At 35.3% G+C, this 24796-nt stretch overlaps 1 protein-coding gene across 1 annotated transcript in view; it reads left to right on the top strand.

Annotated features, from left to right (window-relative positions):
* il1rapl2 (interleukin 1 receptor accessory protein-like 2) overlaps positions 1-24796 on the top strand; it is a 354577-nt gene that overhangs the window by 306333 nt on the left and 23448 nt on the right. Inside the window, exon 7 of the mRNA XM_036569190.1 lies at positions 19796-19925. Coding sequence (XP_036425083.1) covers positions 19796-19925 — 130 coding nt within the window. The remainder of the gene's footprint in view (positions 1-19795; positions 19926-24796) is intronic.

Genomic DNA, 24796 nt, shown 5'->3' with positions numbered 1-24796 from the left:
TTTTCGCTCTAGTTGTCTGGCAGTCTGTTTTAAAGCTCGAGTATGATCATTATACCAAGGGCTGAGTTTTTTCTGCCTTACTATTTTACTTTGTAACTTTTTAAAGGATAATGCATTATTTGTCACAGATCATTCAATGTATTTATTCTTGATTTGTTCCACATAGTTACTAGGTTACTAAGGAACAATTACTGTAAAGTGTTACCACAACAAACTTCCTCACATGTAACTGACCACATAGCTGATGGAAAAGACTGAATAAAACATTGGCTGACTAGAGAGCTTGGAGCCCTCCTAAAAAGGTAATATAGGGAAGCAGACTATGGACTGTATGCATTGGACTCTCTAATGGGGGTGAGCTTCTGAGCTCACAGAAGGGAGTTGTACCAGATGACAGTTTAAGTTATAGCTGGGGTAAACCTTTGTACATATATGGAGAGTTGTGTAAGATGGCCCTATGGAGAGTTGCACAAGAGGGCCCTGTAAGGATGGAACAGTCTGGTAAGAGTCAGACCAGAGTGGGTTTTTTAAAAAAAGAGACCTCATATGTGTTTGGTTTTAAAGGTTACCAAAAAAGGTGTAAGGTTTGGAAATCATGGGGACTAAAATGATATGGAATTGTGTAAAAGGGGTGGGAGATAACCTCATCACCCCAGAGGGGAAAAAAGGGATGTTTTGAGATGATATTCAAAGGTTGACCAGGAACCATCTTGCCATTTGATGCTCAATAAAGCTAAGGCCTTTTCCTTCCTTCCATAAGAACTCAGAGGCTCAAGTCTTTTTCATTCCTTTTTATCCTTTTTAATTTTTGTAGATATTCTTTGAGTCTTTTAATTCTTTTTGAAGGCTTTAGATTATAGACAGTTAAGTATAGACAATAGTACAGACAATATTATAGACAATAGTATAGGCAATAGTATAGACAATATTAGAGTTACTTATAAATGTCCAGACCCTGGGCAAAAAGAGATGGCTCTTGGCTGTGACATAGCAATGACGCCAACATGGTAGTGGCATTTGTTTCTGGTAATATTTACTCCCCAGTGTCATTGCAGGGTTGAAAACAGGAATAGGAATATCCAAGAATATCCAGCCAGCAGCCATCCTGTGGTCAGAATGTGGCTAATAAAATGGTCAGTAGGTGTAAGAATAGACAGCGAGCAGCAAGACCAAAGTGCAAAGTGTGCAATATAGTTGGTAGGGCAGCCAGGAACAAGTGATATGTAGGTAGAGAGTTACCCATTCATGACCATGCCTGTTGTTACAGTCAGTACTAGAACATGAGTGGCAAGATAAGCACATACTTCAAGAGAAAGAAAAAACAAATATGCATTGTTTGAGGAACAATTTAGTCTCTGTGCAGCAAATAAGCAGGTGAAACCATGGCAACATAACTGAAACATAAAGCAAGTGATGGATGAGACGTCATATTTTGCTTCACGTTTAGAGTAACAAATCTCTAAACGTGAAGCAAAATATGACTGTATTGGTTAGCACAACATGGAACTAGTTTTCATTTTTGGAGTTGCCACCAAATCTGTATTTTTCTTTGGATAAATAAACCTCATCACAATTTTCTAAACCTTGGCATTAGTATTTGCTAAAAGACATGCACCAAATGAAGGTTATATAATAGAAACATAAAGCAAACAAATGACATGTAAATCCTTTGTGAGATGACAAAATGCTTATGCAAAATGCCCTGAGAACAGTGATTCAACAGTCTGAAAATGCTTGCAAAAATGACACTGCACTTCAATTTGATGGCAGCTCAGTCTCATCAGTTCTAGTGTTTTCAAACACTTTCTTTTGTATGACTCTCGTAATGCCTCGGCTTTGTACCCATTCTTAGTCCTTATGCATATACTTATAGGCCAATTGCCATTATGCATATCATCACTGCAAAAAAAAACATCAAAAAAAGTACAACCCTGTTTCCAAAAAGTTTGGGACACTGTGCAGAATGTAAATAAAAGTAGAATGCAATGATATACAAATCATGTAAACCCTATATATAATAAAATAGTACAAAGATAACATATCAAATGTTGAAACTGTGAAATTTTATTGTTATATGCTCATTTTGGATTTGATGCCAGCAACACATTCCAAAAATGTTGGGACAGGGACATGTTTACCACTGTGTTGCATCACCTCTTCTTCTAACAACAAGCATTCTGCAAGTGTTCGGGACTGAACAGACCACTTGCTGTAATTTTAAAAGTGAAATGTTTTTCCGTTCTTGCTTGATACAGGATTTCAGCTGCTCAACAGTTCAGGGTCTGCTTTGTCATATTTTTGGTTTTATAATGTACAAGATGTTTTCAATGGTGACAGGTCTGGAATGCAGGCAGTCCGGTTTAGCACTTAGACCCTCTTACTATGGAGCCATGCTGTTGTAATATGTGCAAAATGTAGTTCGGCATTGTCTTGCTTAACTAAGCAAGGCCTTCCCTGAAAAAGATGTCATCTGGATAGCAGAACATGTTGCCAAAACCAAAAATTTTGATCGATTTCGTCGGATCACAGGACACTTTTCTACTTCACCTCGGTCCATCTTAAATGAGCTTGGGCCCTGAGAAGGCGGTTTATATAAGATAAGATAATCCTTTATTAGTCCCACAACGGGGAAGTGCTCCTGTGTCTGTATTTAATGCAGTGCTGCCTGAGGGCTTAAATATCAAGGCTAGCCAATAATGGTTTTCAGCTTTGTCCCATGCATACAGAGATTTCTCTGGATTCTCTGATTCTTTTAATGATGTTATGTACTGTAAATGATGAAATCCATAAGTTCTTTTCTATTTTTGTTGAGAAACTTTATTCTTAAATTGTTGCACTATTTACCTGCACAGTCTATCACAGAAGCATCCTCATCATCTGTACTTGTGAAAGACTCAGGTTCCGGGATGCTATTCTTATACCCAATCATATTACTGACCTGTTGCCAATTAACCACCAGGTTTTTTAGCTTTAGGCAGTTTTACCAGTCTTTTGTTGCCCCATCCCAACTTTTTTGAAATGTGTTGCTGGCATCAAATTGAAAATGAGCATATATAAAAAAAAGATATTTTTAGTTTCAACATCTGACATTTTGCCTTTGTACTATTTTCAATTAAAAGTAGGATTTAAATGATTTGCACATCATTGCTTTCTGTTTTTATTTACATTTGTCCAAACTTTTTTAGAAACAGCGTTGTAAATGAATAAACATGTATCTCCTTGTTGATTTTTTGAACATGGCAGCTGCCTTTTACATTTTGTAAAAAAAAAGTCATGATGAATGGGTCAAAAGAAACGCTCCAAAGTCACTTAAAAGTATTAAAGTGTTTAACATTTAAATCGGTTAACATATACATTTACATTTACAGCATTTAGCAGAAGCTCTTATCCAGTGACTTACAAAAGTGCTTTATCTACTTTATCTACTTTGCTTATCTAGTCCGAGGATGTATCTTAGCTAGTACAAACAGGTCCAAACTACCTTTGAGCTCAGTGCTAATACTAGAAAGAACGATGCTAAACATAGCAGAAGATGTTTTCAAGTGAGGGATCTATAAACAGTCCATATGAGCAAGCTGACAAAGTTGTAGTAAAACAAAAGAATAACATCACCCCTAAATTCTCAAATGAAATAAACCTCTGCCTGTGCCAGAAGAAATAACTGCAGCGTGAGAGGAGCAATAAAAAGAAAACCAGTCATTTTGAAGGTTGTTGAGATGGCATTTAAAAACCAAATGGTCCAGGAAGCATGTATGAGATACTGGTCCAGTTCGTGAACAACATTGGTTTTGCAACTTGATAAATGCACTGATGTTGAAGATGAGAAATAAGAGTTGTTATTGTAGTAAGGAAATAAAAAAGACAATGGTCCATTTTGTGTCACTTGTGACTTATAAATCAAGACAAGTTTAAATATCATACCTTGCTCAATGCTCAGTGGTGTGAATTAGCTAGCCTACATTGCTGATTATGTATTCATGCCTGTCTTTTACACTACAATTACACAAAAGATTCTATGATATTTTCAGACTTGAGGAAACATAACTGGTCCATGCTCAGGCTTTTGTATACTTGTCATCAGACTCTAGCTCATTTGTAGCATCACAATAATGGCCCTGCAATCATGCTAATTGGTGGCTATCGGTTTTCACTTCTTGTTAGCAGTAGCTCTGTTGCCCTGGTATAAAACTAAAGAATTGAACCATGAATACAATGCTTGTCTTGGTTAATCAAACATATTTTGTGCAACTGGAAAATCATGTAAATATAGCTTTTGATTGGTCCTTGTTACTGGTGTTATTATCATAAATAGATGAATGGGTAACATTGTTTCTGCAGCAGTGAAAATCAAAAAAAATTCAACGGGCAACGTTGCTGTGGATCAGAGATTCATAAAAGCTTATCTAATGCAAAGTGGATCACAGAAATGACTTAATACCATCTGTAAAGGTGAACATAAGCCTTACCTTCATCTAACTAGAAAACCACTTTCATCTTTTCCTTTATCAAGATTTTCCCTTGAAAAAAAATCACAATCAATACCAATCATGATTGTATTGCAACCCCCAATTTGTGACCCGAAATTCATTTAATGGAATATGTAGGCATTTACAGTAGCTGGCAATTCATGAATGATGAGTTTAACTCTGGGGGCATTTAAAAATTAAATGACTTGTATATAAACCTCACTATGTGAAGAAGAGAGTGCACACAGTGGCTTATAATAACATCCTCTACAAATGTCCAGGTCAACTTAAAATTATAAGGAAACATGCTGTGCAGTATTATTGTGTTGAATTAAGTTGAGGTAATCAGGGTTCTCCTTACTTGAAATTAGTCAAAAATTCTTGTAACTTTTTAGTACCGCATCTCAGTTAAGTAAACAGTGCATTTTTTAACTCACTTTCCTCTTTGTTTGGGACTCCCTTATCCCACAGTGCCACCAGGTTTGAGGAGGAGGCCACTAGCATGTCCTTTCTCTTGCAGCATGAATCTACATAGTGTGGAACTTTGTTTCCACATTCAAAAAGTGAAGCTTTGAATTTACTGGTTTTAGATGTGTGCATTGTTTCCACAAGAAGATTACATTACATCAACACAATTATTCAGTTTCAGTAAATTAAATGTTTGGCATGCTTCATGCTTTCCATGTTGTTTTTATACTCATTTTACTAATTCTATGAAACTCAATTCACTACTTTGCACAGACTAATGCTTAAAGGAGTAGTAACTTATGTTGTTCCAATTTTGGCAGTAGAGTAGTTTATTCCTTGGTCCTTGGGTGTGATCTGTCTTCTCCTCAAGCAGCAGGAACCAAAATAATTTTTTGGTGGTCCTGTTTTTTTCCAGTGTATTTGTGCTTTTGCTCTTTATTCTGTCTGACCAGTCAGTTGAAGGTGCTATACTTTTTCTCTCACCAAGGAGGCAGTGTGTCATACTGTCGGCAGTCACAGTGCAGTCCTGCCAACTCACCCCCACGACCCTCTCCACTCACCCCCCAGTCTGTGTGTCACAGCTGTGTGAAGTCACTTCAGTCTGAGTCACAGTGCCCTCTGTCTGACTCACAGAAATCCTGACAGCCATATGGCTGAACTTCAGAAGCATTATAGAAGAGGAAGTAGATAATAGACAACTATAGATAATAAACTAAACAAACAAACATAACAGTGGACAAGTGATCTGCATATACTGTATCACTCTGTACTTTATCAGCTACATTCATCAGTTACTTATCTCTTCCTTTATTAAAAACACAACTTCTCTTTAGCACATACAAAGACCTTCAAGGTCTTTCTCCTGCTTGTTTTCCTGAGCTTCACAGTTATTGCTGGCATATTTTCACTGACATGTAATTTTTGTATTTTTATGGTAACTCTTTTACATCCTGTGGCAGCAAGCTACATAAGGCACTACATACTAGGCTTTTCTCTATGGGTGGGTGGCAAATTGTTCAGTACTGTGGCCAAACTTTGAAAAGCTCTCCTCCATTTTCTCTGTGACTGCTCTACTGCTCTATTGCATCCTTAAAATCTCTAAAAGAATAAAGATTCATTTAAACATAGCAATGGCATTCAACATTTAATTGCAAATGATTACGACACATTACAGAGCAAATTAATTGTGGATGTGATGTTTATCTGCAGAATTCCCATACAAACACATCTCCAACAAGATAATTGAACATGTTGACTAATTATAGCTAATTATCACTATTGCTCACACACAATGTTAATGCATTGTGCTAATGCAATGCTAGGTAGCCAGTAAGACTACAATATCCATACATATATATAAAACCCTGTTTTCCAAAAAGTTGGGACACTGTGCAGAACATAAATAAAAACCAAAGGCAATGATGTGCAAATCATTTAAAACCTACATTTAATTGAAAATAGTACAATAGTACAACATATCAAATGTTGAAACTGAGAAATATTATTGTTTATTATTGTGATACATACAGGTTTTGGAAACATATTCTGCCATCTAGATGGCGTCTTTTTCAGGGAAGGTCTCGCTTGTTTAAGCAAGACAATGTCAAACCATATTTTGCACATATTACAGTAGCATGGCTCTCTAATAAGAGGGTCTAAATGCTAAACTGGCCTGCCTGCAGTCTAGACCTGTCACCCACTGAAAACATCTGGTGCATTGTAAACAAAAAAAATATGACAAAGGAGACCCTGAACTGTTGAACAACTGAAATCCTGTATCAAGCAAGAACAGAAAAACATTTCACTTTCAAAATTACAGCCATTGGTCTGTTTAGTCCCAAACATTTGCAGAACGCTTGTTGTAAAAAGAGGAGGTGATGCAACACAGTGGTAAATGCCCTGTCCCAACATTTTTGTGTTGTGTGTGTTGCTGGCATAGTTGCTGAGTATATATTTTCAAAAACAATACAAATTCTCAAGTTTCAACATTGGATGTGTTGTCTCTACTCTTTTTAATTAAATATAGGGTTTACATGATTTGCATATCATTGCATTCTACTTTTATTTACATTCTGCACAACATCCCAATTTTTTTGGAATGGGGGTGGCATATCTATCTATCTATCTATGAACAGATGTACAATTCACTCCAAATTCAATGGATTTTGTCATTTCTAAGCAAATCGGTTTTACAATTGAACTAAAGCATAGTCTGTTTTTGTATAGTTTGACCAATCTATACTGTAGCCCATGGCACTAGCCAAGATATGCAACAAATAAGCTCCCGGGTGGTGCAACCGTCTAAGTGTTGGCCCTATAATCAGGAGATCGCAAGTTTGATCCCTGGTGATGCTACAGCCATCTGTGGCCGGCAGTCCAAGAGAGCACAATTGGCCTTGCTGAAGTTCCAGTTTTTTTGTGTGTGTTTCATTGTTAAGAAATGACAAACATAAGACAAAACTGGAAATTACTTTTCTTTTCACAAAAAAGACAAGACATTATACATTTAACAGTAACTTTTCATCAATTTTCAATCTTAATCTTATCAAAAAATTTATATTCTCTTTTGTCCACAGAGAAATATGCAGAATTAATCTGCTTATTTCAATGATCTACAGGTGAGAAATAATATGAAATTAAGCCATGCTTTGCTTAATGTTGGCTATAACTGCTGCTTCTAAGGGTAAACCTAAAAGCTGAGGCTAATGAAAAGAATAGGACGTACTTGTGAAAACACATTAAACACTGACAGGTGCAACCCTTTTTTCTGGAAAGGTTGTGGAAGCTCTGTTCTGTTGGAGGGAGCTGCCATGAACTGTAAAATCACACACCGTCTTGTGCTCAGTGCTACATGCACCATCCGTTCATATACATTTGCTTCATGACCACAGTGCTCTGATTTCACAGTGTGGGATCAATTATCAAATTGAAAAAACCTGTCTGAAAGTATTACCTTTTTAACTTGTTTCAAATTATTTTCACACCTACAAGCATAATTGATAGAAATATGGGCTAAATAACTTCAGAAGTTCACTTTAATCACTGAATCTCTTAAGGTATGCTAATGTGTATGCATGTGGCTAACATCAAACATTTGTGTGCTAATGTGTGCCCGATATAGAGCCTGAGAAAATGCTGATGCGGTTTATTTGAACTTTTTTAAAAAGCCACTCTGCACTTTGTAATATTAGGTTTAATATCCAACATTTAGGAGACTGGTAGTTCAGCATGTTCGTATAATTTATTATAGTAATTGTAGTAATTATAGTAAGTGTTAAAGTTAAGAATGTTCTGTTTATTGAATATGTTCTGAATTAATATGAATAAAAAAAAATAAAAATGAATATGAAACACTTAGCATATGATGGGTTAGGTGGTATCCCCCCCAAACTTGAAATGAAATCTACATCACTGATAAAGGCTGGCCTGCTTTATTGGAGCCTTAAATAAGCATTAAATAGATTCCTGTCATCATGATGTTGATAACAAGAACATATTGAATGTTAACTTGGCAGAAAATGCCTCCAAGTATATTTATGTATTTTGTTGTGTTTCTTCATGCTACGGCAAGTCACGCATCCATCTTACATATGAGCAAGGTCCTACAACTGAGGGACAGCATGTGCTCACTCAGAAACCATCTAACAAAAAAGTAGCATCATGCTTCTTTTATATAGTTATAGTAGCGCAAAGAAAACTCCAGTTCCACATTCTGCAACATTTACTTAGTAGAAATACATGCATCAGAAATAATCTAGGGGCAGATCTTAATGAGTTAAAAGAGAAAAAGCTGAAGTCTTTGAATGTATTGTTGATGATATATAAGGTAACATAAGGTTAACTCCTTTCAAGTGTCTCCAGTCATACCATTGAGTGTCCCATTACTTTTGCTCTCCCTATTTCTTTGCATATGGTGTTTTGACAGCTCCCTGTTGTCCATGGAGCTGAACATCTCCACAGCACCATGTTATGGCAGCTGCTGTTTGTGGTGCTGCTCTAGAGAGGAGAGCAGGAGAAGATGCAGTTTTCTCTAGCATGTATAAACTCATCTTATACTGAAGACCAGGTCCTAAAATCCTGAGAGTAATAGCAGAAAGCATATGTGTAGTTTAATATAGTAATAATCACATTTCATAATGTATTTACAACTGATAAGAAGTGCATTTTTAGATATAATTCCTATGCATCTACAATACATACTCCCTAAAATGGGGTTCTTTAGTAAAAGCAATGGTTATATATAGAACCAACAACAACTCAAACAAGTGTGTCTTTGCATAGTTAAATGGTTATATCCATGATTGAGAACCTGTAGTATATAGTTATTTAAAGAACCTTTTCAAAACAGTTATATGGCACTTCTCATGTTCTTTGTTAACTGGAGATCAGTCAACATAACATAACATTCTTTTACATGTGTGAAAAGCAGGAGACAAGGTAAGTCAAACCACAGTCTGCTCCTTCAATTTATTTGGTAATATATTCATTCGGTTTTCTTGAAACTAGGTCAGTGGTGCACCCCCAACCATTTGCTTGCATAATTTTGAATAATAACACTGATCCAGTATACTTCAAGGCATGAATGTTAAAGTTATCCAAAACAATGATGCAGGGCGATTCTCATTTGTCCCATTTCATGCATGTCAATAATATAACTACTCTATTACTCTGTACATAACATATAAGTCCATTTTGTAATTTCTTAATTGTAATAACAGATTGTATTTGCGTACTGTACTGTTTACATGGCTCTTAAAAATGTTTATCCAGTGCTGTACATGCATCACCCGCTTTGTCTTTTCCTTTTTTCTACATTTAATCCATATTCCTTATTAAGTCTGCACTTTTTCCATCTGTTTCTATGTAAAAAATGATAACATATAAAGTAAAAATGTGTTTGGCTGGAAACACAAAGAAGAGCATACTTAAAATTTTAGTGCCTCCAGTTTAAAGCGCCTTCCCATGTTCCCGATGTGAAGCTGTCCACTGCATCTCTTCGGGCTGTTGCTCACACAACATTGGAGAGAATTTGAACATGCTTGGAGGAGAAAGCTGACTCACGGCTGAAAACATAATGTAAAAGATGCCCATGCTAGCAGTGCTTTATGTTGACAGGTAGTGTAAAACTAAGCCACTGACAGCGTGTGCTCTCACATACTCCTGGCTACAGATGGCTCAAACTTGAATAAAAAAAAATATAATAAAATAAAGTCGCTATATATTAGACGTCAGGCAGAAACTCTGATCCTGTTGAGATACTGTATAAATGCTATGGACGAGATTCATAATACAGAGCAAATAGCATTACAGTAACCGGTTTGCTCATTTATAACCACTCTTGCAGTAATTTATCTGGTAAATTTTCTAATTACGGTTGTAGGAGTATACAAGGAGAAAGAAGACTTGCTTGAGCAAGATTTCAGATTGGCAGATTTAACTGGCACTGCACTTACAACAGCCTCATCTTCCTGTGTCAAATATCATGTTTCACAAATCCCTCTCCTGTGTGTGGAAAGTAGGTTTAGCTTGTTATCCATTTAAGTGGAGAGTAATTTGACATGTTGAGATTCTAATTGTTCAAGTTAATTTTATTGCAAGTAGTTTTAGCCTTTTAAACCTATTAATCCTATTTTTTTGGATTTACAAGTGATTTTTTACTAGTAGAAATTTAATGTTACTAGAGGAATGTACAAATTGAATTGCTCAATCCAGTATTAAATATTTACTACTTGAAATGTAATTTTTATCTGTGTAAACTGAATTCTTGTGATCAAGAAAAATAGGAAATAGAAAGAAAATGGCTTGCCATAGAAATGATAATTTTAGCAATTTTTAATTGTGTGGGGAAAAATGACCACGTTACTGCAATTCATGTTAGTAAAAAAAATGTTACTGCACGTCATTTATACACATCATTTTTATGGCAACATATTATGATATAGAAACTTTATTCTCTTCACTTTCTTGATTAAAAGTTAATCTCTACCAAACAATTTACTGTTTTTCATCAGCACTTCTTTGGTTTTCTTTGTTTTTGTTTTTTTCATCGTTTCTTTTTTGGCATAAAATGGTATAATTTAAATGTCAATTTGTATGTTTAGCTCTTGCCTATAACACAGGTGAAAATACCACAGCATTAAAAAGACATCGGTGTACTAATCACCTTCACTGTGACTTTATAAATAGCTCTTGTTTACCATGTGGCCTAGCACTGTTACCACTGATTTTTTATCTTTTTTAACTTAATATATTACTCTACTTGCAAACTTATCCTCATAAAGTTTTGCACCTGTGCCCCCCCCCCACCTTCAGTCATAGCTGAAGGTCATCCTCATTTCTAATAAGCGGTGAATAACATTACTGTACCTACCTCGGTAGTAATACAGCTCACAGTCAGCTGCAGATAACGTTAATGACATATCAAAGGGAAATTACTGTCATCGCCATGCTTGCTGTTGAGGTTAATAAAACATCAAACTGAGACGCCACTTGATCCCATCTTCTGAGAGAAGTTGGTTGTTAACAGTCTTAAATTCACACACATTCTAACAGATGTGATAGAATGTTACAGAGATTGAATAAATTACAAAAAGGTGGACACCAAACACTGCCAAACAAAAGTTTTGTACTGTGCTCTCCATGTTTAGACTTAAATATTTTAAAACCAACATAAAAGCATGTCACAATCAACATATGTTAGCCAGATTAATCTCTTAATACTTAAAACTCACTTATTGCGGGTAATAATGAAAGCATGCTGTAATGTGCATTAATCATATTATATTAATTATTTCTCGTTCCAAGCTCATTGAAGAAAAGCAGAGAAAATCTGTTAGAAGTGTGTGTTATAAATTTTAAATTCATACCTTATTTGTCTCCATAAGTAGAACAGGCTGTACTTTATAATGCGCTGAATATGATAAATCCTTCTGTTGTAGTGTCGTAGGCTTAGAAGTTCTATGGTTTTAAGATATCGAGGATCAAATATTTCACTTTTTAAAATAGCTAAACTCTTATATAGTGCTGTTAACTTTGATATCCTACTGAAGTCATTCCTTTAAGATACTTTAGACCCTAGAACATTAAAATCCAAGGATATTTGGAAGTAGCCTTTTCTGTAATGGTCCAAATGTAGTTTTAAGCGCTCTTTTTATGTCTAGAATTATAACGTTCTATCTGTGAATAAACCCAAACTGGAATGGAAACTTCACCAGACTGTTTGAGGTACACTGTCTCATTAATGAAATGTAGGTGAATTTACTAAGCTATACACCGCTGTTAAAACATTTGGAGTATTAATAATAGCTGTTTTTTTTTAGAAACATACACAATGTAGATTATAATAGTATAAGCTAGACACTAGAAGGTATTTTAAGATACCATGTTTAATATTATTTATTCATTTATGTATTTATTTTTTGGAAAGCAAACAATTTTTATAATGATTTCTTTAATATATTATCTGCCTCTAGATTTGATCATTTACAGGTCTGTTTGGGACAAATCTTCACCTTTTTTCTTTTTTTCCCCCCCAAACTTTTAACAATAGTGTAAAGGCAGCTGATTCAGTATTTTACATTGTACTATATTGACTGTATTTTTCAAGAATGTTTTTAAAAAAGAGAGTCAGATCAATACCGGTAGCAATTAAAATATAGCCAGGTATGTCAAGAAATAAACATCCAAACAGTGAAGTTGTATACTGCATCTGTATGAGAAGTTGGTACTGTATGGGTAGTGTACATTTATTGTACTGTTGACACTATGTGAAAAAGCAGGATAATGAAAGGATAAATATATTGTTCTGCTTTATTATAGGGGGAAAAGCAATATGGAGGAAAAGGGGGCTTCAATATAAATTTCTTAATAGGTGTTTATTGCTGTAAATCAGCATTAAAAATATTGTCTCGCTGCAGCTGTGTATGTATACTGCCACTATCTCATTGCAGACACCCTAAGCATTTCTGAAATGTCATTTTGCTGACTGTAATTCAGTTTCAGACTGATAAACTAGCTAGTTAGTTAATTTGATTTGCTAATTTGGTTGCTATAGTCTTGCTAATTTTGGTAACTTTGGTAACTAGCAGATTAGTTAAGTTATTAAAGTGGATAACAGTTACACAGCTACACATTTAAAAACAATGGTTCCTCAAAAGGAAAATGTTATGATTAAATGATTAAAGTGTTCTTTACATCATGAAAGGGTTCTTCAGATTGTTGGGGAATGTTCTGTATATGGTCCAACATAGAACCTTTTTGAAAAGAGCTCTATATAGCACCAAAAGGGTTTCTTCTATTGTTACAATGTCAAGCATCTAATAATGTAAGAACCCTTTTTGGTGATATACTTATACTTTTTTAAAAGGTTCTATGTAGAACCATATAAAGCACATTCACCATCAATCTGAAGGACACTTTCACAGGTTTCAAGAGTTATTTGAATGCTCACGGTTGTATATAGATCCATTTTCTTTCCTAAAGAACCCTTGAAGAATCATCATTTTTAAGTGTGTAGGTGACAATGTTAACTAGCACCAATGAGATAATCAGTGTTGTAACTAGGATCTTATGTTATTATGTCTCAAATGAATTGATGCGCTAAAGGCATGCCACTCTACCCACTAGCATCTAATGTTTTTGGTTTGCTATAAAACATTAGAATAAATACAAATAAACACAAATAAAAGAAACACAGTAAAAAGAATGTGTTATTTGGAAAGCAAACAATTTTTATAATGATTTCTTTAATATGTGATCTGCCTCTAGATTTGATCATTTACAGGTCTGTTTGGGACAGATCTTCACCTTTTTTCTTTTTTTCCCCCCAAATTTTTAACAATAGTGTAAAGGCAGCTGATTCAGTATTTTACATTGTACTATATTAATTGTAATTAATTAATTAATTTTCAAGAATGTTTTTAAAAAAGAGAGTCAGATCAATACCGGTAGCAATTAAAATATAGCCAGGTATGTCAAGAAATAAACATCCAAACAGTGAAGTTGTATACTGCATCTGTATGAGAAGTTGGTACTGTATGGGTAGTGTACATTTATTGTACTGCGCTAAGTGTAGTGTACATTTATTGTACATGCCTTTAGTGCATTGGATGTTTTTGGTTTGCTATAAAACATTAGAATAAATACAAATAAACACAAATAAAGTAAACAGTAAAAAGAATGTGTTGTTTGGCATTAGAGTTATATATTATGTAGGTTAGATGAATACAGTTGCAGGAACACAGGTTTGATTCCTGACACCCCAGCCATCACATGGATTCCATCAGCAGCATCTGATTTAATTTACTATAGGGCTGATTACGTAAACTAGGTATTACATGGTAACTATAAATACTAGGCATCCCCCTAGGAGAGATTTGGAAAATGGTTAAACTAACACACATCAAATTGCAATGGGTTTTTTTGTGTATTATTATTTTATTTTATTTTTTTTAGAATTTTAAACTGTATATCATGTGATACCAAATAGCCTAGCTAACTATGACATCTGATATGTTTAAAGGAGGAGACAGGTCACTGGTTGAAACATGAATGGGAAAGCTTGTAATTCTCAATATAGCATCTGTTCATGGAAAAGGTGTCGCCCTTCAAAAATAAGAGCCAGTCAGCAAGCTGGTTATGCCACGATCGTGTGGAGATCGTGGCATAACCAGCACAAGCACAGTAGCCAGAACTCTCTCAAAAAACATTTTTTATGTGTTACTGTGAACTATTAATAAGATTTTTGTCAGATTTTATCAATGACTTCAAATATGTTCTTGAAATGATAATTTGACATTCAATTTCGAGTATTTTGGTCTCTCCCCATTTGAAAAGATAGGAGCTTGGTCTTGTATGGCTGGAAATAACTGCCCAGAGTTGTTGATAAATGGCCACTGAGTGAACAGACTTCCTGACAAAGGCCTTTGATGATGCCCACCTATGAAGTATGACAGTACCATAATCAGCTGAGTCACTTGAAACATCTCAGTGTAAATAATGATCTATTCTAAATGATAATTTACTTGGACACATGAAGCTGAAGCTCAGTGATGCGTTTAATCCACGTTGTAACTGTGTATCTTTAACGTATTTCTAGATTTATTTCTATTTTCTATTTTTCTGCATAATATATGTATGTGCAATTATATGTCTTGCTACTGAAACACTGCAATTTCCCTCCGGGATCAATAAAGTTTGTTCGTTCGTTCGTTCGTTCGTTCTATGTTTGTATGCATAATGCCTGTGTTCCCATAAGTACTCTGTAATGTGTCCAAAAATATTAATTAATATTAAATATTAATATTGGTTGGTGGTGGATTAATCTAATATTTCCTGATGAAGGGAAAAAGCTTGTAGCAATAGCTAGCTAGCCAGAGGAATCAGTTGAGTAGAGGAGGCTAAAGACTGACCTGTTGCTCTCTTGCTGAGTTGATTATTCTGAGCACACTTTCTCTTTCCCTATCAGGTCCTCTTATCCATTTTGCATTGTTGTGAACATGAACCGCAATGCTGTAGGCTAATGAACTAACTAGCTAAGATAGCTAGTTCTACTGCATTTCTCTGATTTAATACCATTTCTTATGTGTAAACTGTGTATGTGATTTAAGAAGACCAATCATTCAATTAATGTTTTTTTTTATGTCTTGAACTCAGCTTTTTGTTAGTTTTCTGTTTTGTAGAATAGATTTAGCTAGCTACCAAGCAGGCTAACTTTAGCTAACATTAGTAATGAGTATTGATAGCTAAGTAACTGCTATTATCACAGCATAGCCAAGCTGGGGCTGAGGGTTCTACCATCTGACACTTGACCATGGAGCACTGTAGCATTGCTGGGATTCAAACCCATGAGCTCCTGTTGATTGGCCAGTTAGACAGTTGTACCACTGGATCCACAGAATTGTTTGGATTTCTCTGTCCAAGAAAGATTGAAAAGGAGTTTGAATCCTGGTTACACCACAATTTTCACCCGTCCATTCCCGCAGGGAGACACTTATGGGTGGCAATGGCCAAATTGGTGGGAGTATAAGGCACCTGATTGCCTTACAATTTTAAGTTGCCCTGCTATTATTATTCACACTGTGTAGACTTCTACAGTTAAACATGATTTTGACAAAGAGTTTGATTAGTTAGATGTATATAACTAGTACATCTGCTTTCTGTGTGTAAAGTTAATACATTTTAATGTTCCATGATATATTAGTTGCTGGAGGTTTACATGGCATAGCCAGAAGGCCAAGAGGTACTTACGAAGTAGAAAATAGGTTTTTACACACACGGACAAAAAAAAAGAAATATGATACCATGAATCAATTAATTAACTGGTTGTTGGAATTGTAACAGTATTGTGTGTTCATTAAAAATGTACTGTTATTGAGTTGATATGAGTATAGAAGTCCAGTGGGAAATAATGCTGCCTTTAGCAAGGGAAATAGCTGTGTGTCACTGTAATTGTACTGTGTTTTGTGTTCTTCAATTTGATTACGGTCTAAGAGGATTTTCTCATGTTTACCACTTACTGTGGTTGTTAAAATGATAAAGCCTACACTACAGTGAGTTGACATGCTTTATTTGGAAATACTCCAAATAATTTATTCTCTTGAAAAGACACTCCTTAGCTAATACAGTGCCAAATATCTTGCATTTCAAATCATTTAACCTGTTTCTGTGAAGGTCTACTTTCAGATTACTTTAGTGTTTGAAACATGCACAGCCTGGTATGTTGTAATCATGAACAACATCCATCTTACATGAGTCACATTTATGATGATGAAGTGTAACTTTAAGGGCAAAACTGAACTCTTTACATTTTTAAGGCTAATTGTTCATTTGTTTATTGGCATGTTTTGTTAACAAACAAATTTTTCTAAAAATACCTGTACTACATGTGCATTTTTAGTAATCATGGTCATAACAGTTTGCATTTCTCCGAAAGAAGGACAATTCCACTTTGCTGTATCTGTAGCTCCACATGCTTTTCTGTAGCTGTGCACTATTTCGTATTAGTGTGTTGGATCAACTTTTATGAGCTCAGGCTTTTGGTTCAATTGCAAAATATTAAGGAACTGATGACATTTAGTTTGGAAAGGAACTTGTAGATCAGCACACTCACATCTTCACAGTACAGTTTGAGATGACAGCAATATTCATTTCATGGCTGCAGATGTTTCTAACGGAGTACATAGTTCTATGATCAAACACATAGTTACATAATTAATTAAATTTACATCTAAACTTGTATCAAGAGGTTAGATTCTGCCCTTTTTACTTTCTTTTTCTTTCAATGGCAAAAATGACAAATGTGCACAACAATAAGTTTTCATTAATTTCAGATCATAAAAAACACTTAGTAATGCAGTATCAGTTGACACTTTGCAAGAGAGTTTTTATCATGTATTTCAGTGAATTATGAGTGAGATATAAACAAAATGTAAGGTGTTTCAAAGCAAATACAGCATGGGGACATTTGAAGGTTAAACTGTGAGAGAATATTATTTGAATTTTATTAAAAGTATTCAGCTTATAACATGAACATAAACATTACACAAACATAGATGCTACAAAAAGTGTGGTTCACTTGTGTTTACGAGTATGGTGACTACAGATGTTTTGACCATGTACAATGTTTTAGCCACAGAATAGTCTGTTTTAGGGGTTTTTGATATGTTTCCACCAGACCGATATAATGATTTTAAATTTAACAGAACATATATTCATGTCGCACTCATTTTATTTTTCATACATTTAAGCACATAGCTTTTTAAAAATGCATTTACAATAAGTTAAAATATATTTAAGCCACAATATGTTTCAACTGTTGCTATTTTTGTAATTAAAATACACAGTTCATAGAGTGTTCACATATTTTCAGGCAAACATCTGAAGCCAAGGTGACTAAAAATAACTGAAGTTATATATACATCATTTATTATCATGGCTTTGTAGATCATTTAGGGAAAAAAATCTCTATAATCTCATTCATATTCAACAAAATGTGGAAAAAGTGCTTGGAGCTGAATATTTTTTCAAAGCACTGTAATTATCCTGACAACTTCAAGATTAGTCCTCATGAAATAAATACGGGTAGTAATTAGCGCCAGCGTTCTTTCTTTTGTTCAGGAATCCACCAGCATGTGCTTTCATCTGTATTTTGGCAAAAGAGTGCACAGATGAAACCAGGGTGCAGTGCTCTCATTGCTGCTGTTGAATTTTTGGGGGACTGGTGACATGTTGCCATTTTTTGTCTAGCTCTGGAAAATGTTGAAATGGCTTTGTAATAAAAAATTACAACAAAAACAGAAAACTGGAAATAAAATTGGAAACTCAGTATGTCAGCCACTGTGAAAAAAGGGTTGTTTAAAGCAATATCATGGAAAAGCCAGTATCACACTATCACAAATAGACCCACTTTCTTTTCTAGAACTATATGACCACTAAAAAAAGTCTTTATTCCTAAGAGTGTGTTGTACACACTCAGTCTGTTTTGGTGTAACGTACAGTCCTGTGCTAAGTCCTACTCTTCACTCTTCCAATCACAATAGCCGTTAAGCACAAGTAATATAATCTACATTCTATAATCTTCTATGCACATTATCTGGTAGATGTCCGTAATTGGCCAACTATAGACAGTTTAGAGAAAGGCAACCCTCCTACTCAGACAGCGGGGTCTTGTGCCCTTGGTCATGGTGACATAGTCTAGAATTCGGCCTTGGATCCTACTGAAAGGAAGTGGCTAATAAGTATGCACGTTGTGTAAAAACCCCAGCAACACTGATGTGCCTTACACTCGTACCAGCTCCACACACTCACGTGTTGCTACCATATCAGTGTGCACCACTCAAATAATATCTGTGGTTTTGTGGAGGTCCTGTATATACAATTATTGACTCTAGCTATGCACAATTTGTCACCTTTTACCCCAGCCTAAGATCACCATACATTGGGCTGTGGAGCAGTGGAGATGCAGTAATCATCCAGAAGTAATTATCCAGCATCAGTATATGACCTCACCAATGCTCTTGTGGCTGAATGCGCGGAAATCCTCACAGCAATATTCAAACATTTAGCAGAAAGCCTTCCCAGAAGAGTAGGGGCTGTTTCTGCAGCAAAGGGGGAACTAACTTCCTACTAATACCCTTGATTTCAGGAGAAACACTGGACAGATGTCTGCAAACTTTTAGACATACAGTATGCATAAAGAATGTATAAGTTCCAGGACAAATTAGACAATTTTTTACCTTTCTATTATAGATGTTTTTGTCTGTTGGTGCTTACAAGATCCTTACAAGACAAAAGGAAAAAAACATTTTATTTTGCTTTTTTAAAAAAGCAATGTCAAAAATCTGTTTTTGGTTATGGTTAGTATAGGAATGAAACTATACATGTGTATGTCGGTGTATTTGGCACGGCTCTTTGTAAATAAGCTTAACCTTTGATATCCTGTGATGTTTCTCAGCATGATTTGACAACAGGAAATGATTGCAGTGCTCATCAAAATCAAGATTTGCTGCACTTTCTTGTTTTGGTTTTGTGTGCTGAGAGCCACAGGCCCTCTCAGATGTCAATTGGCTGGCATGCTCTTGACCACGCTTATTTTTCTGATGAATGCACATCACTTTTGTGTTGACTTGCTGCTATATGAGCCGTAGAAGTAAATGCTGGGTACCATTTTTAAAGACGTTCACATTTTCAGACAACAAAGACATGATGATTTCTTTGTATGTTAATTATGTAAAAGTTTAATATCATGGTCAAGTAATACTATGTGGAGAATCTGTGAAGTGGTTTTGTTTTTCACAGACCCTTTGTATGTGTGCTTATAGTTAAATCATTGTTGTGACCAGGATACATATTTTATATTGCAGGCATGCCGCTCAGCTTGGATTGCAAGGCTTTCTTCGGCTACATTGGAGAGTCCAGACCAATAATCTACTGGATGAAGGGGGACAAATTTGTAGAGGAGTTGGAGGGACATGTCAGAGAAAGCGAAGTCAGGTATTACCATTTTCCTTTGATTGATGATGGGCCTTTTCAAATGCTTTATGAAGACACAAAACAAAAGCTCTGAAATGTTAGCAGTATTAAAGCAGCAATCCAGCAGTTGTATAATGTGTACAGTGTGCTTGTCTGTAGTTGTTGGCAGGTGATACTCACCATGTGGTAATTTTAACATGCACATTCAATTCTGGATGAAAACCTTAGTTTAAAAAACTTATTTTCTCCCACCTTGCTGTTCATGTTTTAGTACTGTCATCTACCACATTACCATGCTTCTATTAGGGGGGTTAACTTTGTTTTGAAAAGTGCTGGGAACAGGGATGAGAGCTTTTAATATCAATAGCTAGCTAGTCATACCTATGAACCCAATATATATGGTGCAATTAATTATAGTGTTTCTAAATAGAAAACAAGAATTCACATAATGCTGAAAAGTCAAATTTGTCGTAATAACCTGTTATCAGATAGCATCCACCTCCTCACATTGATATGAGCGTTTGCCGTCTGATTATGAACTTCATACACATTTCACGCATGTAATAAAATATTCTAATGAAATGAAATGTGTTTATTAGAGAAATAATCAAAATACTGGTGGGACAAGTGACTCTATAGAAGTGCAAAAAAAGCTTAGCATGGGAAGGCTTTGCATTGACGGCTTACATTTAGGATGGTTTCATCTCTGCTATATCCCTTTATCATTGAATCTGGCACAGTCTTGGTTAAACTCAACTCCAGCAGCAGAGTTGAGAGTCTGAATTGATCCCAGAAAAATCGTTGGCCCAGTTCCGCGCAGTCTCAAGAACACATCACAATCCTTAAATGTCTTTACCAACATTGGCTACTTTTGCAGTTTTGCGGATGCTGCTTCATGCCAGAAATTTGAAAATTATGTTTATTCATTTAACAGAAAACGCAGCTATTTACCAAAAGTAGTGATGCTAGCTCATGGGGGATGAAAGGGCATGGGCATACCGTGCAGTGCCTATATAGCCATGACCCCCACTAACCTGAAAGTGCAGGTGAATTCTGGGAGATGTCGGAATCAAGCTTTTTAGGTTCTATAACAAAACCATTCAGTATCTCTAGAACTACAAGGAAAAATGTTCATGATTTTTGTATTTAATATTTATTTAAAAGGGCTGGAAAATGCATCAAGGCAATTTGACAACGTGACTGGTCTCCATTAATAACAGAATGTTGTCTCAAGGCTGTTGTTGCATTTATTTTGATATGCAAAGGACCTGATCTAACAAAGCCAAAAAAAAAAAAACTTTTATTGTTATTCTGATGAAATATTAGTTAGAAAAGTAGCACCTATAACCCCAATTCCAAAAAAGTTGGAATGCTGTGCAGAATGTAAATAAAAATAGAATGCAATGATATGCAAATAATGTAAACCGTATTTTTAAAGGAAAATAGTACACACTTTTAATACGAAACAATGCTGTTATACTACATGTAGAATGTGATTTGGCATTGTCTTGCTGAAAAAAATCACAGCCTTACCTGAAAAACATGTCATCTGGATGGCAGCATATGTTGCCAAAACATGTTTATATCGTTCAGCATTAATGGTGCCTTCACAGATGTGCACATCACCCATACCATGTGCACTAATGCACCCCCATACCATCGTGAATACTGGCTTTTGAACTGTGCACTGATAACAAGCTGAATGGTCTTTAGCCCAGAGGACACAGTGTCCATGATTGCCAAAAAGAATTTCAAATTTTGATTTGTCGGACAACAGGACACTTTTCCACTTCCCTTCGGTCCGTTTTAAATGAGCTTGGGGCCAGAGAAGGTGGCAACATTCCTGGATCCTGTTCATTTATGGTTTCTGCTTTGCGTTTTAGAGCTTTAACTTGCATTTGTGTATGCAGTGATGAACTGTGTTAACAGACAGTGGTTTTCAGAAGTGTTCCTGAGCCCAATGCAGTGATTTCCACTATAGAATCATGCCTGTTTCTAATGCAATGCCGTCTGAGGGCCCAAAGCGGCCAGCAAATACTGTTTTTTGGCCTTGTCTCTTGCATACAGAGATTTCTCCAGATTATCTGAATCTTTTAATGTTATTATGTACCATAGATGATTAAAAGCAAAACATCTATTAAAACAGTTATTTTATGTTGGGAAACGTTATTCTTGAATTGTTGCACTATTTGATCGTGCAGTCTTTCACAGAGTGGTGAACCCCTCCTCATTTTTACTTCTGAAAGACTCAGACTCTCTGGGATGCTTTTTTATACCCAATCATGTTACTGACCTGTTGTCAATCAACCACTAGGTGTTTTGTTTTAGCATTACACAACTTTACCAACCTTTTGTTGCCCCTGTCCCAAATTTTTGGAATGTGTTGTTAGCATCAAATTCAAATGGGCATAGATTTTTCAAAAAACAATAAAATTTCTTAGTTTCAACGTTTGGTATGTTGTCTTTGTACTATTTTCAATGAAATATAGGGTTTAAATGATGTGCACATCATTGCATTTTGTTTTTATTTACATTTTGCATGGCATCCCAATTTTTTTGGTAATAGGGTTGTAGATTCCAACTCCACATGCATTTTTTCATTGGATTTATTAAGTACAATTCTAAGGGACAGAAATCATCTCCTGATCATTTTTAAGTGGGGACTCCTCTCACCCACTCAAAGTCTAGCTTTTTTGCAGTAAAAAGTAAAATAAAAGCTACAGTGCATTGGTTGAGAGGATGAACATTTTTTCAAGGGAATTTTTACAGTTTGCAGGTGGCACACAAAGCAATCTCAATATGCATCTGTTGGGAGTACATGTGTCTGTCTTAGTTCTGTCCCTGCTATCCCTTAGTTCAGGAGCTATGGGGGCTGTTGGGCTATGTATCTTTGCTACAGTTAGTGTTGAGTTGCTTTCTGGCACTCCTTTTGAGTCATGTATTTGAATGAGGGTTTTTTAGCCTATCCATTTGGAGTTTGCCTCAGATTTCAGTATCTCATTTTGTTAAAGTCACACAATGTACTTTGTACTGTGAGGACACACAAGCTGTTTGTCCATTGCAGGGCCTGTTCTCAGTGTTTGGCTGAGGGTATTTCTGGCTGAGGGTATTTCTGTGAGATAAATGGCCACTTCTTGTGCTAGACATACATGTTTTTTTTGGCTTGAATGTCAGTATAGTCTTTTGTACCCAGACTGTGTAGCAGCTGTGTGTATAACTCCATGCCTCCTGGTATTAGAAGCAATAGTGTGCCTTTTATAGGCTATGACCTCAGGGATAGAATGTTGCACCAGCAATAGGGACGGTAAGGCAGGGTTATTGCTGTTGTGGCTGTCTCATGCTGGAGCTTCATCAGCTTTATGCTTGACAGTGGTATAATGGTATAGCATTTCCATGGGGTCAGCTTCTGACACATTGTAAGTCTGACTGTTATGAAAAGAAACATCTTGGTTGTATATATAATGTTCACTGAAGAAGTGAAGATTTCGTACCACTTCTTCCTCTCATTCGTACTCATTGACTTGGTAATACTTCCTGTGCAGAAAAGAAGAAGTAGACCTCAAACACAATTAGTTGGCCCAGTTCCATGCAGTTTCCAGATGTCATCACAACCACAATATCTAAAAAATGTGTACAGTTTTGTTTAGTTTGTGTCACAAATTACTTTTTTTGAGCAAGCAAGGACATGAATACACTTTGCACTTTTGTCATCTTTATTGTTACACTGATGAATTAAATGAATAGTAAAACACAGTAACACAGACCATTGGAGGTGAGACTGACCCAAGTCATGTCAGATCAAGAGGATCTGACAGATCAAGTCTGATTCAAGTCCAAAACTTTGTAGTACTCTGCACTTTGAGTTTAAATCAAGACTGAGACCAGACTGAGACCAAAATTTTTCTAAATATATGTAAAAACTGAAATTTATTTGTAGTTAATATTACTAAATTATAATTGACAGACACCATAGTAATAAACAGTATTAACCATTATTTATCAACTAGTATTAGTCCAGTTAGTACACTGCACACTAGCATATGATGGTAAAGTTAATAATGGTCAGATATTTCTCTGTCCCTTCTCAGTCTTCAGATTAGGCTATATAAAACAATGTTCACTGATTAGATACTGAATCAAAGGAGCAGGTTTTATATTTTTTGAGTATAAATTCAATGTTTGAATGTATGATTGGTATTAGAGCTGTTGCAGTTACAAAATTATCACACACCATAATTTAAAAATTCTATATTTATGTAACACTAATGTAACTAATGTTACTAATGTAACAGTTAATATTTATAAACTGACTACAACATTGTAAACACTGCTATATACATTCATCACATTACTGTATATCATTGTATTTGGTCTTATGAAGTGCTTGTAACTGAAACATTCTCTAAACACATTTATTCCATAACACAGTGTAGGTATAGCTTTCTTCTTGATAATTAAATATTAAATAAATATTAATTAATAATTAAATATTAATCACTAAACTAAATATGCAAAGCTGATAATGATTTATTAAAACTTTGGAACTCATCCATTTTATTGGCTATTAGATGCCATGAATATCTGAAGATGGCCCTATGATACAATATTATTATGATACCTTAAACATGATTGCATTGCATTTTAAAGCAATACAACATAGTGTGATATATATGTAACACGTCTTCTCAGAGCCACCTTTGGGTTAACCCCATAAACGATGAGACATTGTGAGCAGATTTTATTACACACTTATGTAACCTAAAAATAGCCAAAAATAATGCAAATCTGTAACCTAAAAATGTAAAAATGTGTAATGTATTCCATGTAGTTACTTTATAATGAGTCTTTGTGTTTAGTAAGCCTGGCACTTTAAGGGGTTAAGAAAACAATGG

The sequence above is a fragment of the Colossoma macropomum genome, unplaced genomic scaffold (assembly GCF_904425465.1).
Source record: "Colossoma macropomum unplaced genomic scaffold, Colossoma_macropomum, whole genome shotgun sequence".
In the NCBI taxonomy this organism is placed as follows: Eukaryota; Metazoa; Chordata; class Actinopteri; order Characiformes; family Serrasalmidae; genus Colossoma; species Colossoma macropomum.
This window is presented reverse-complemented; position numbering and strand designations above follow the sequence as displayed.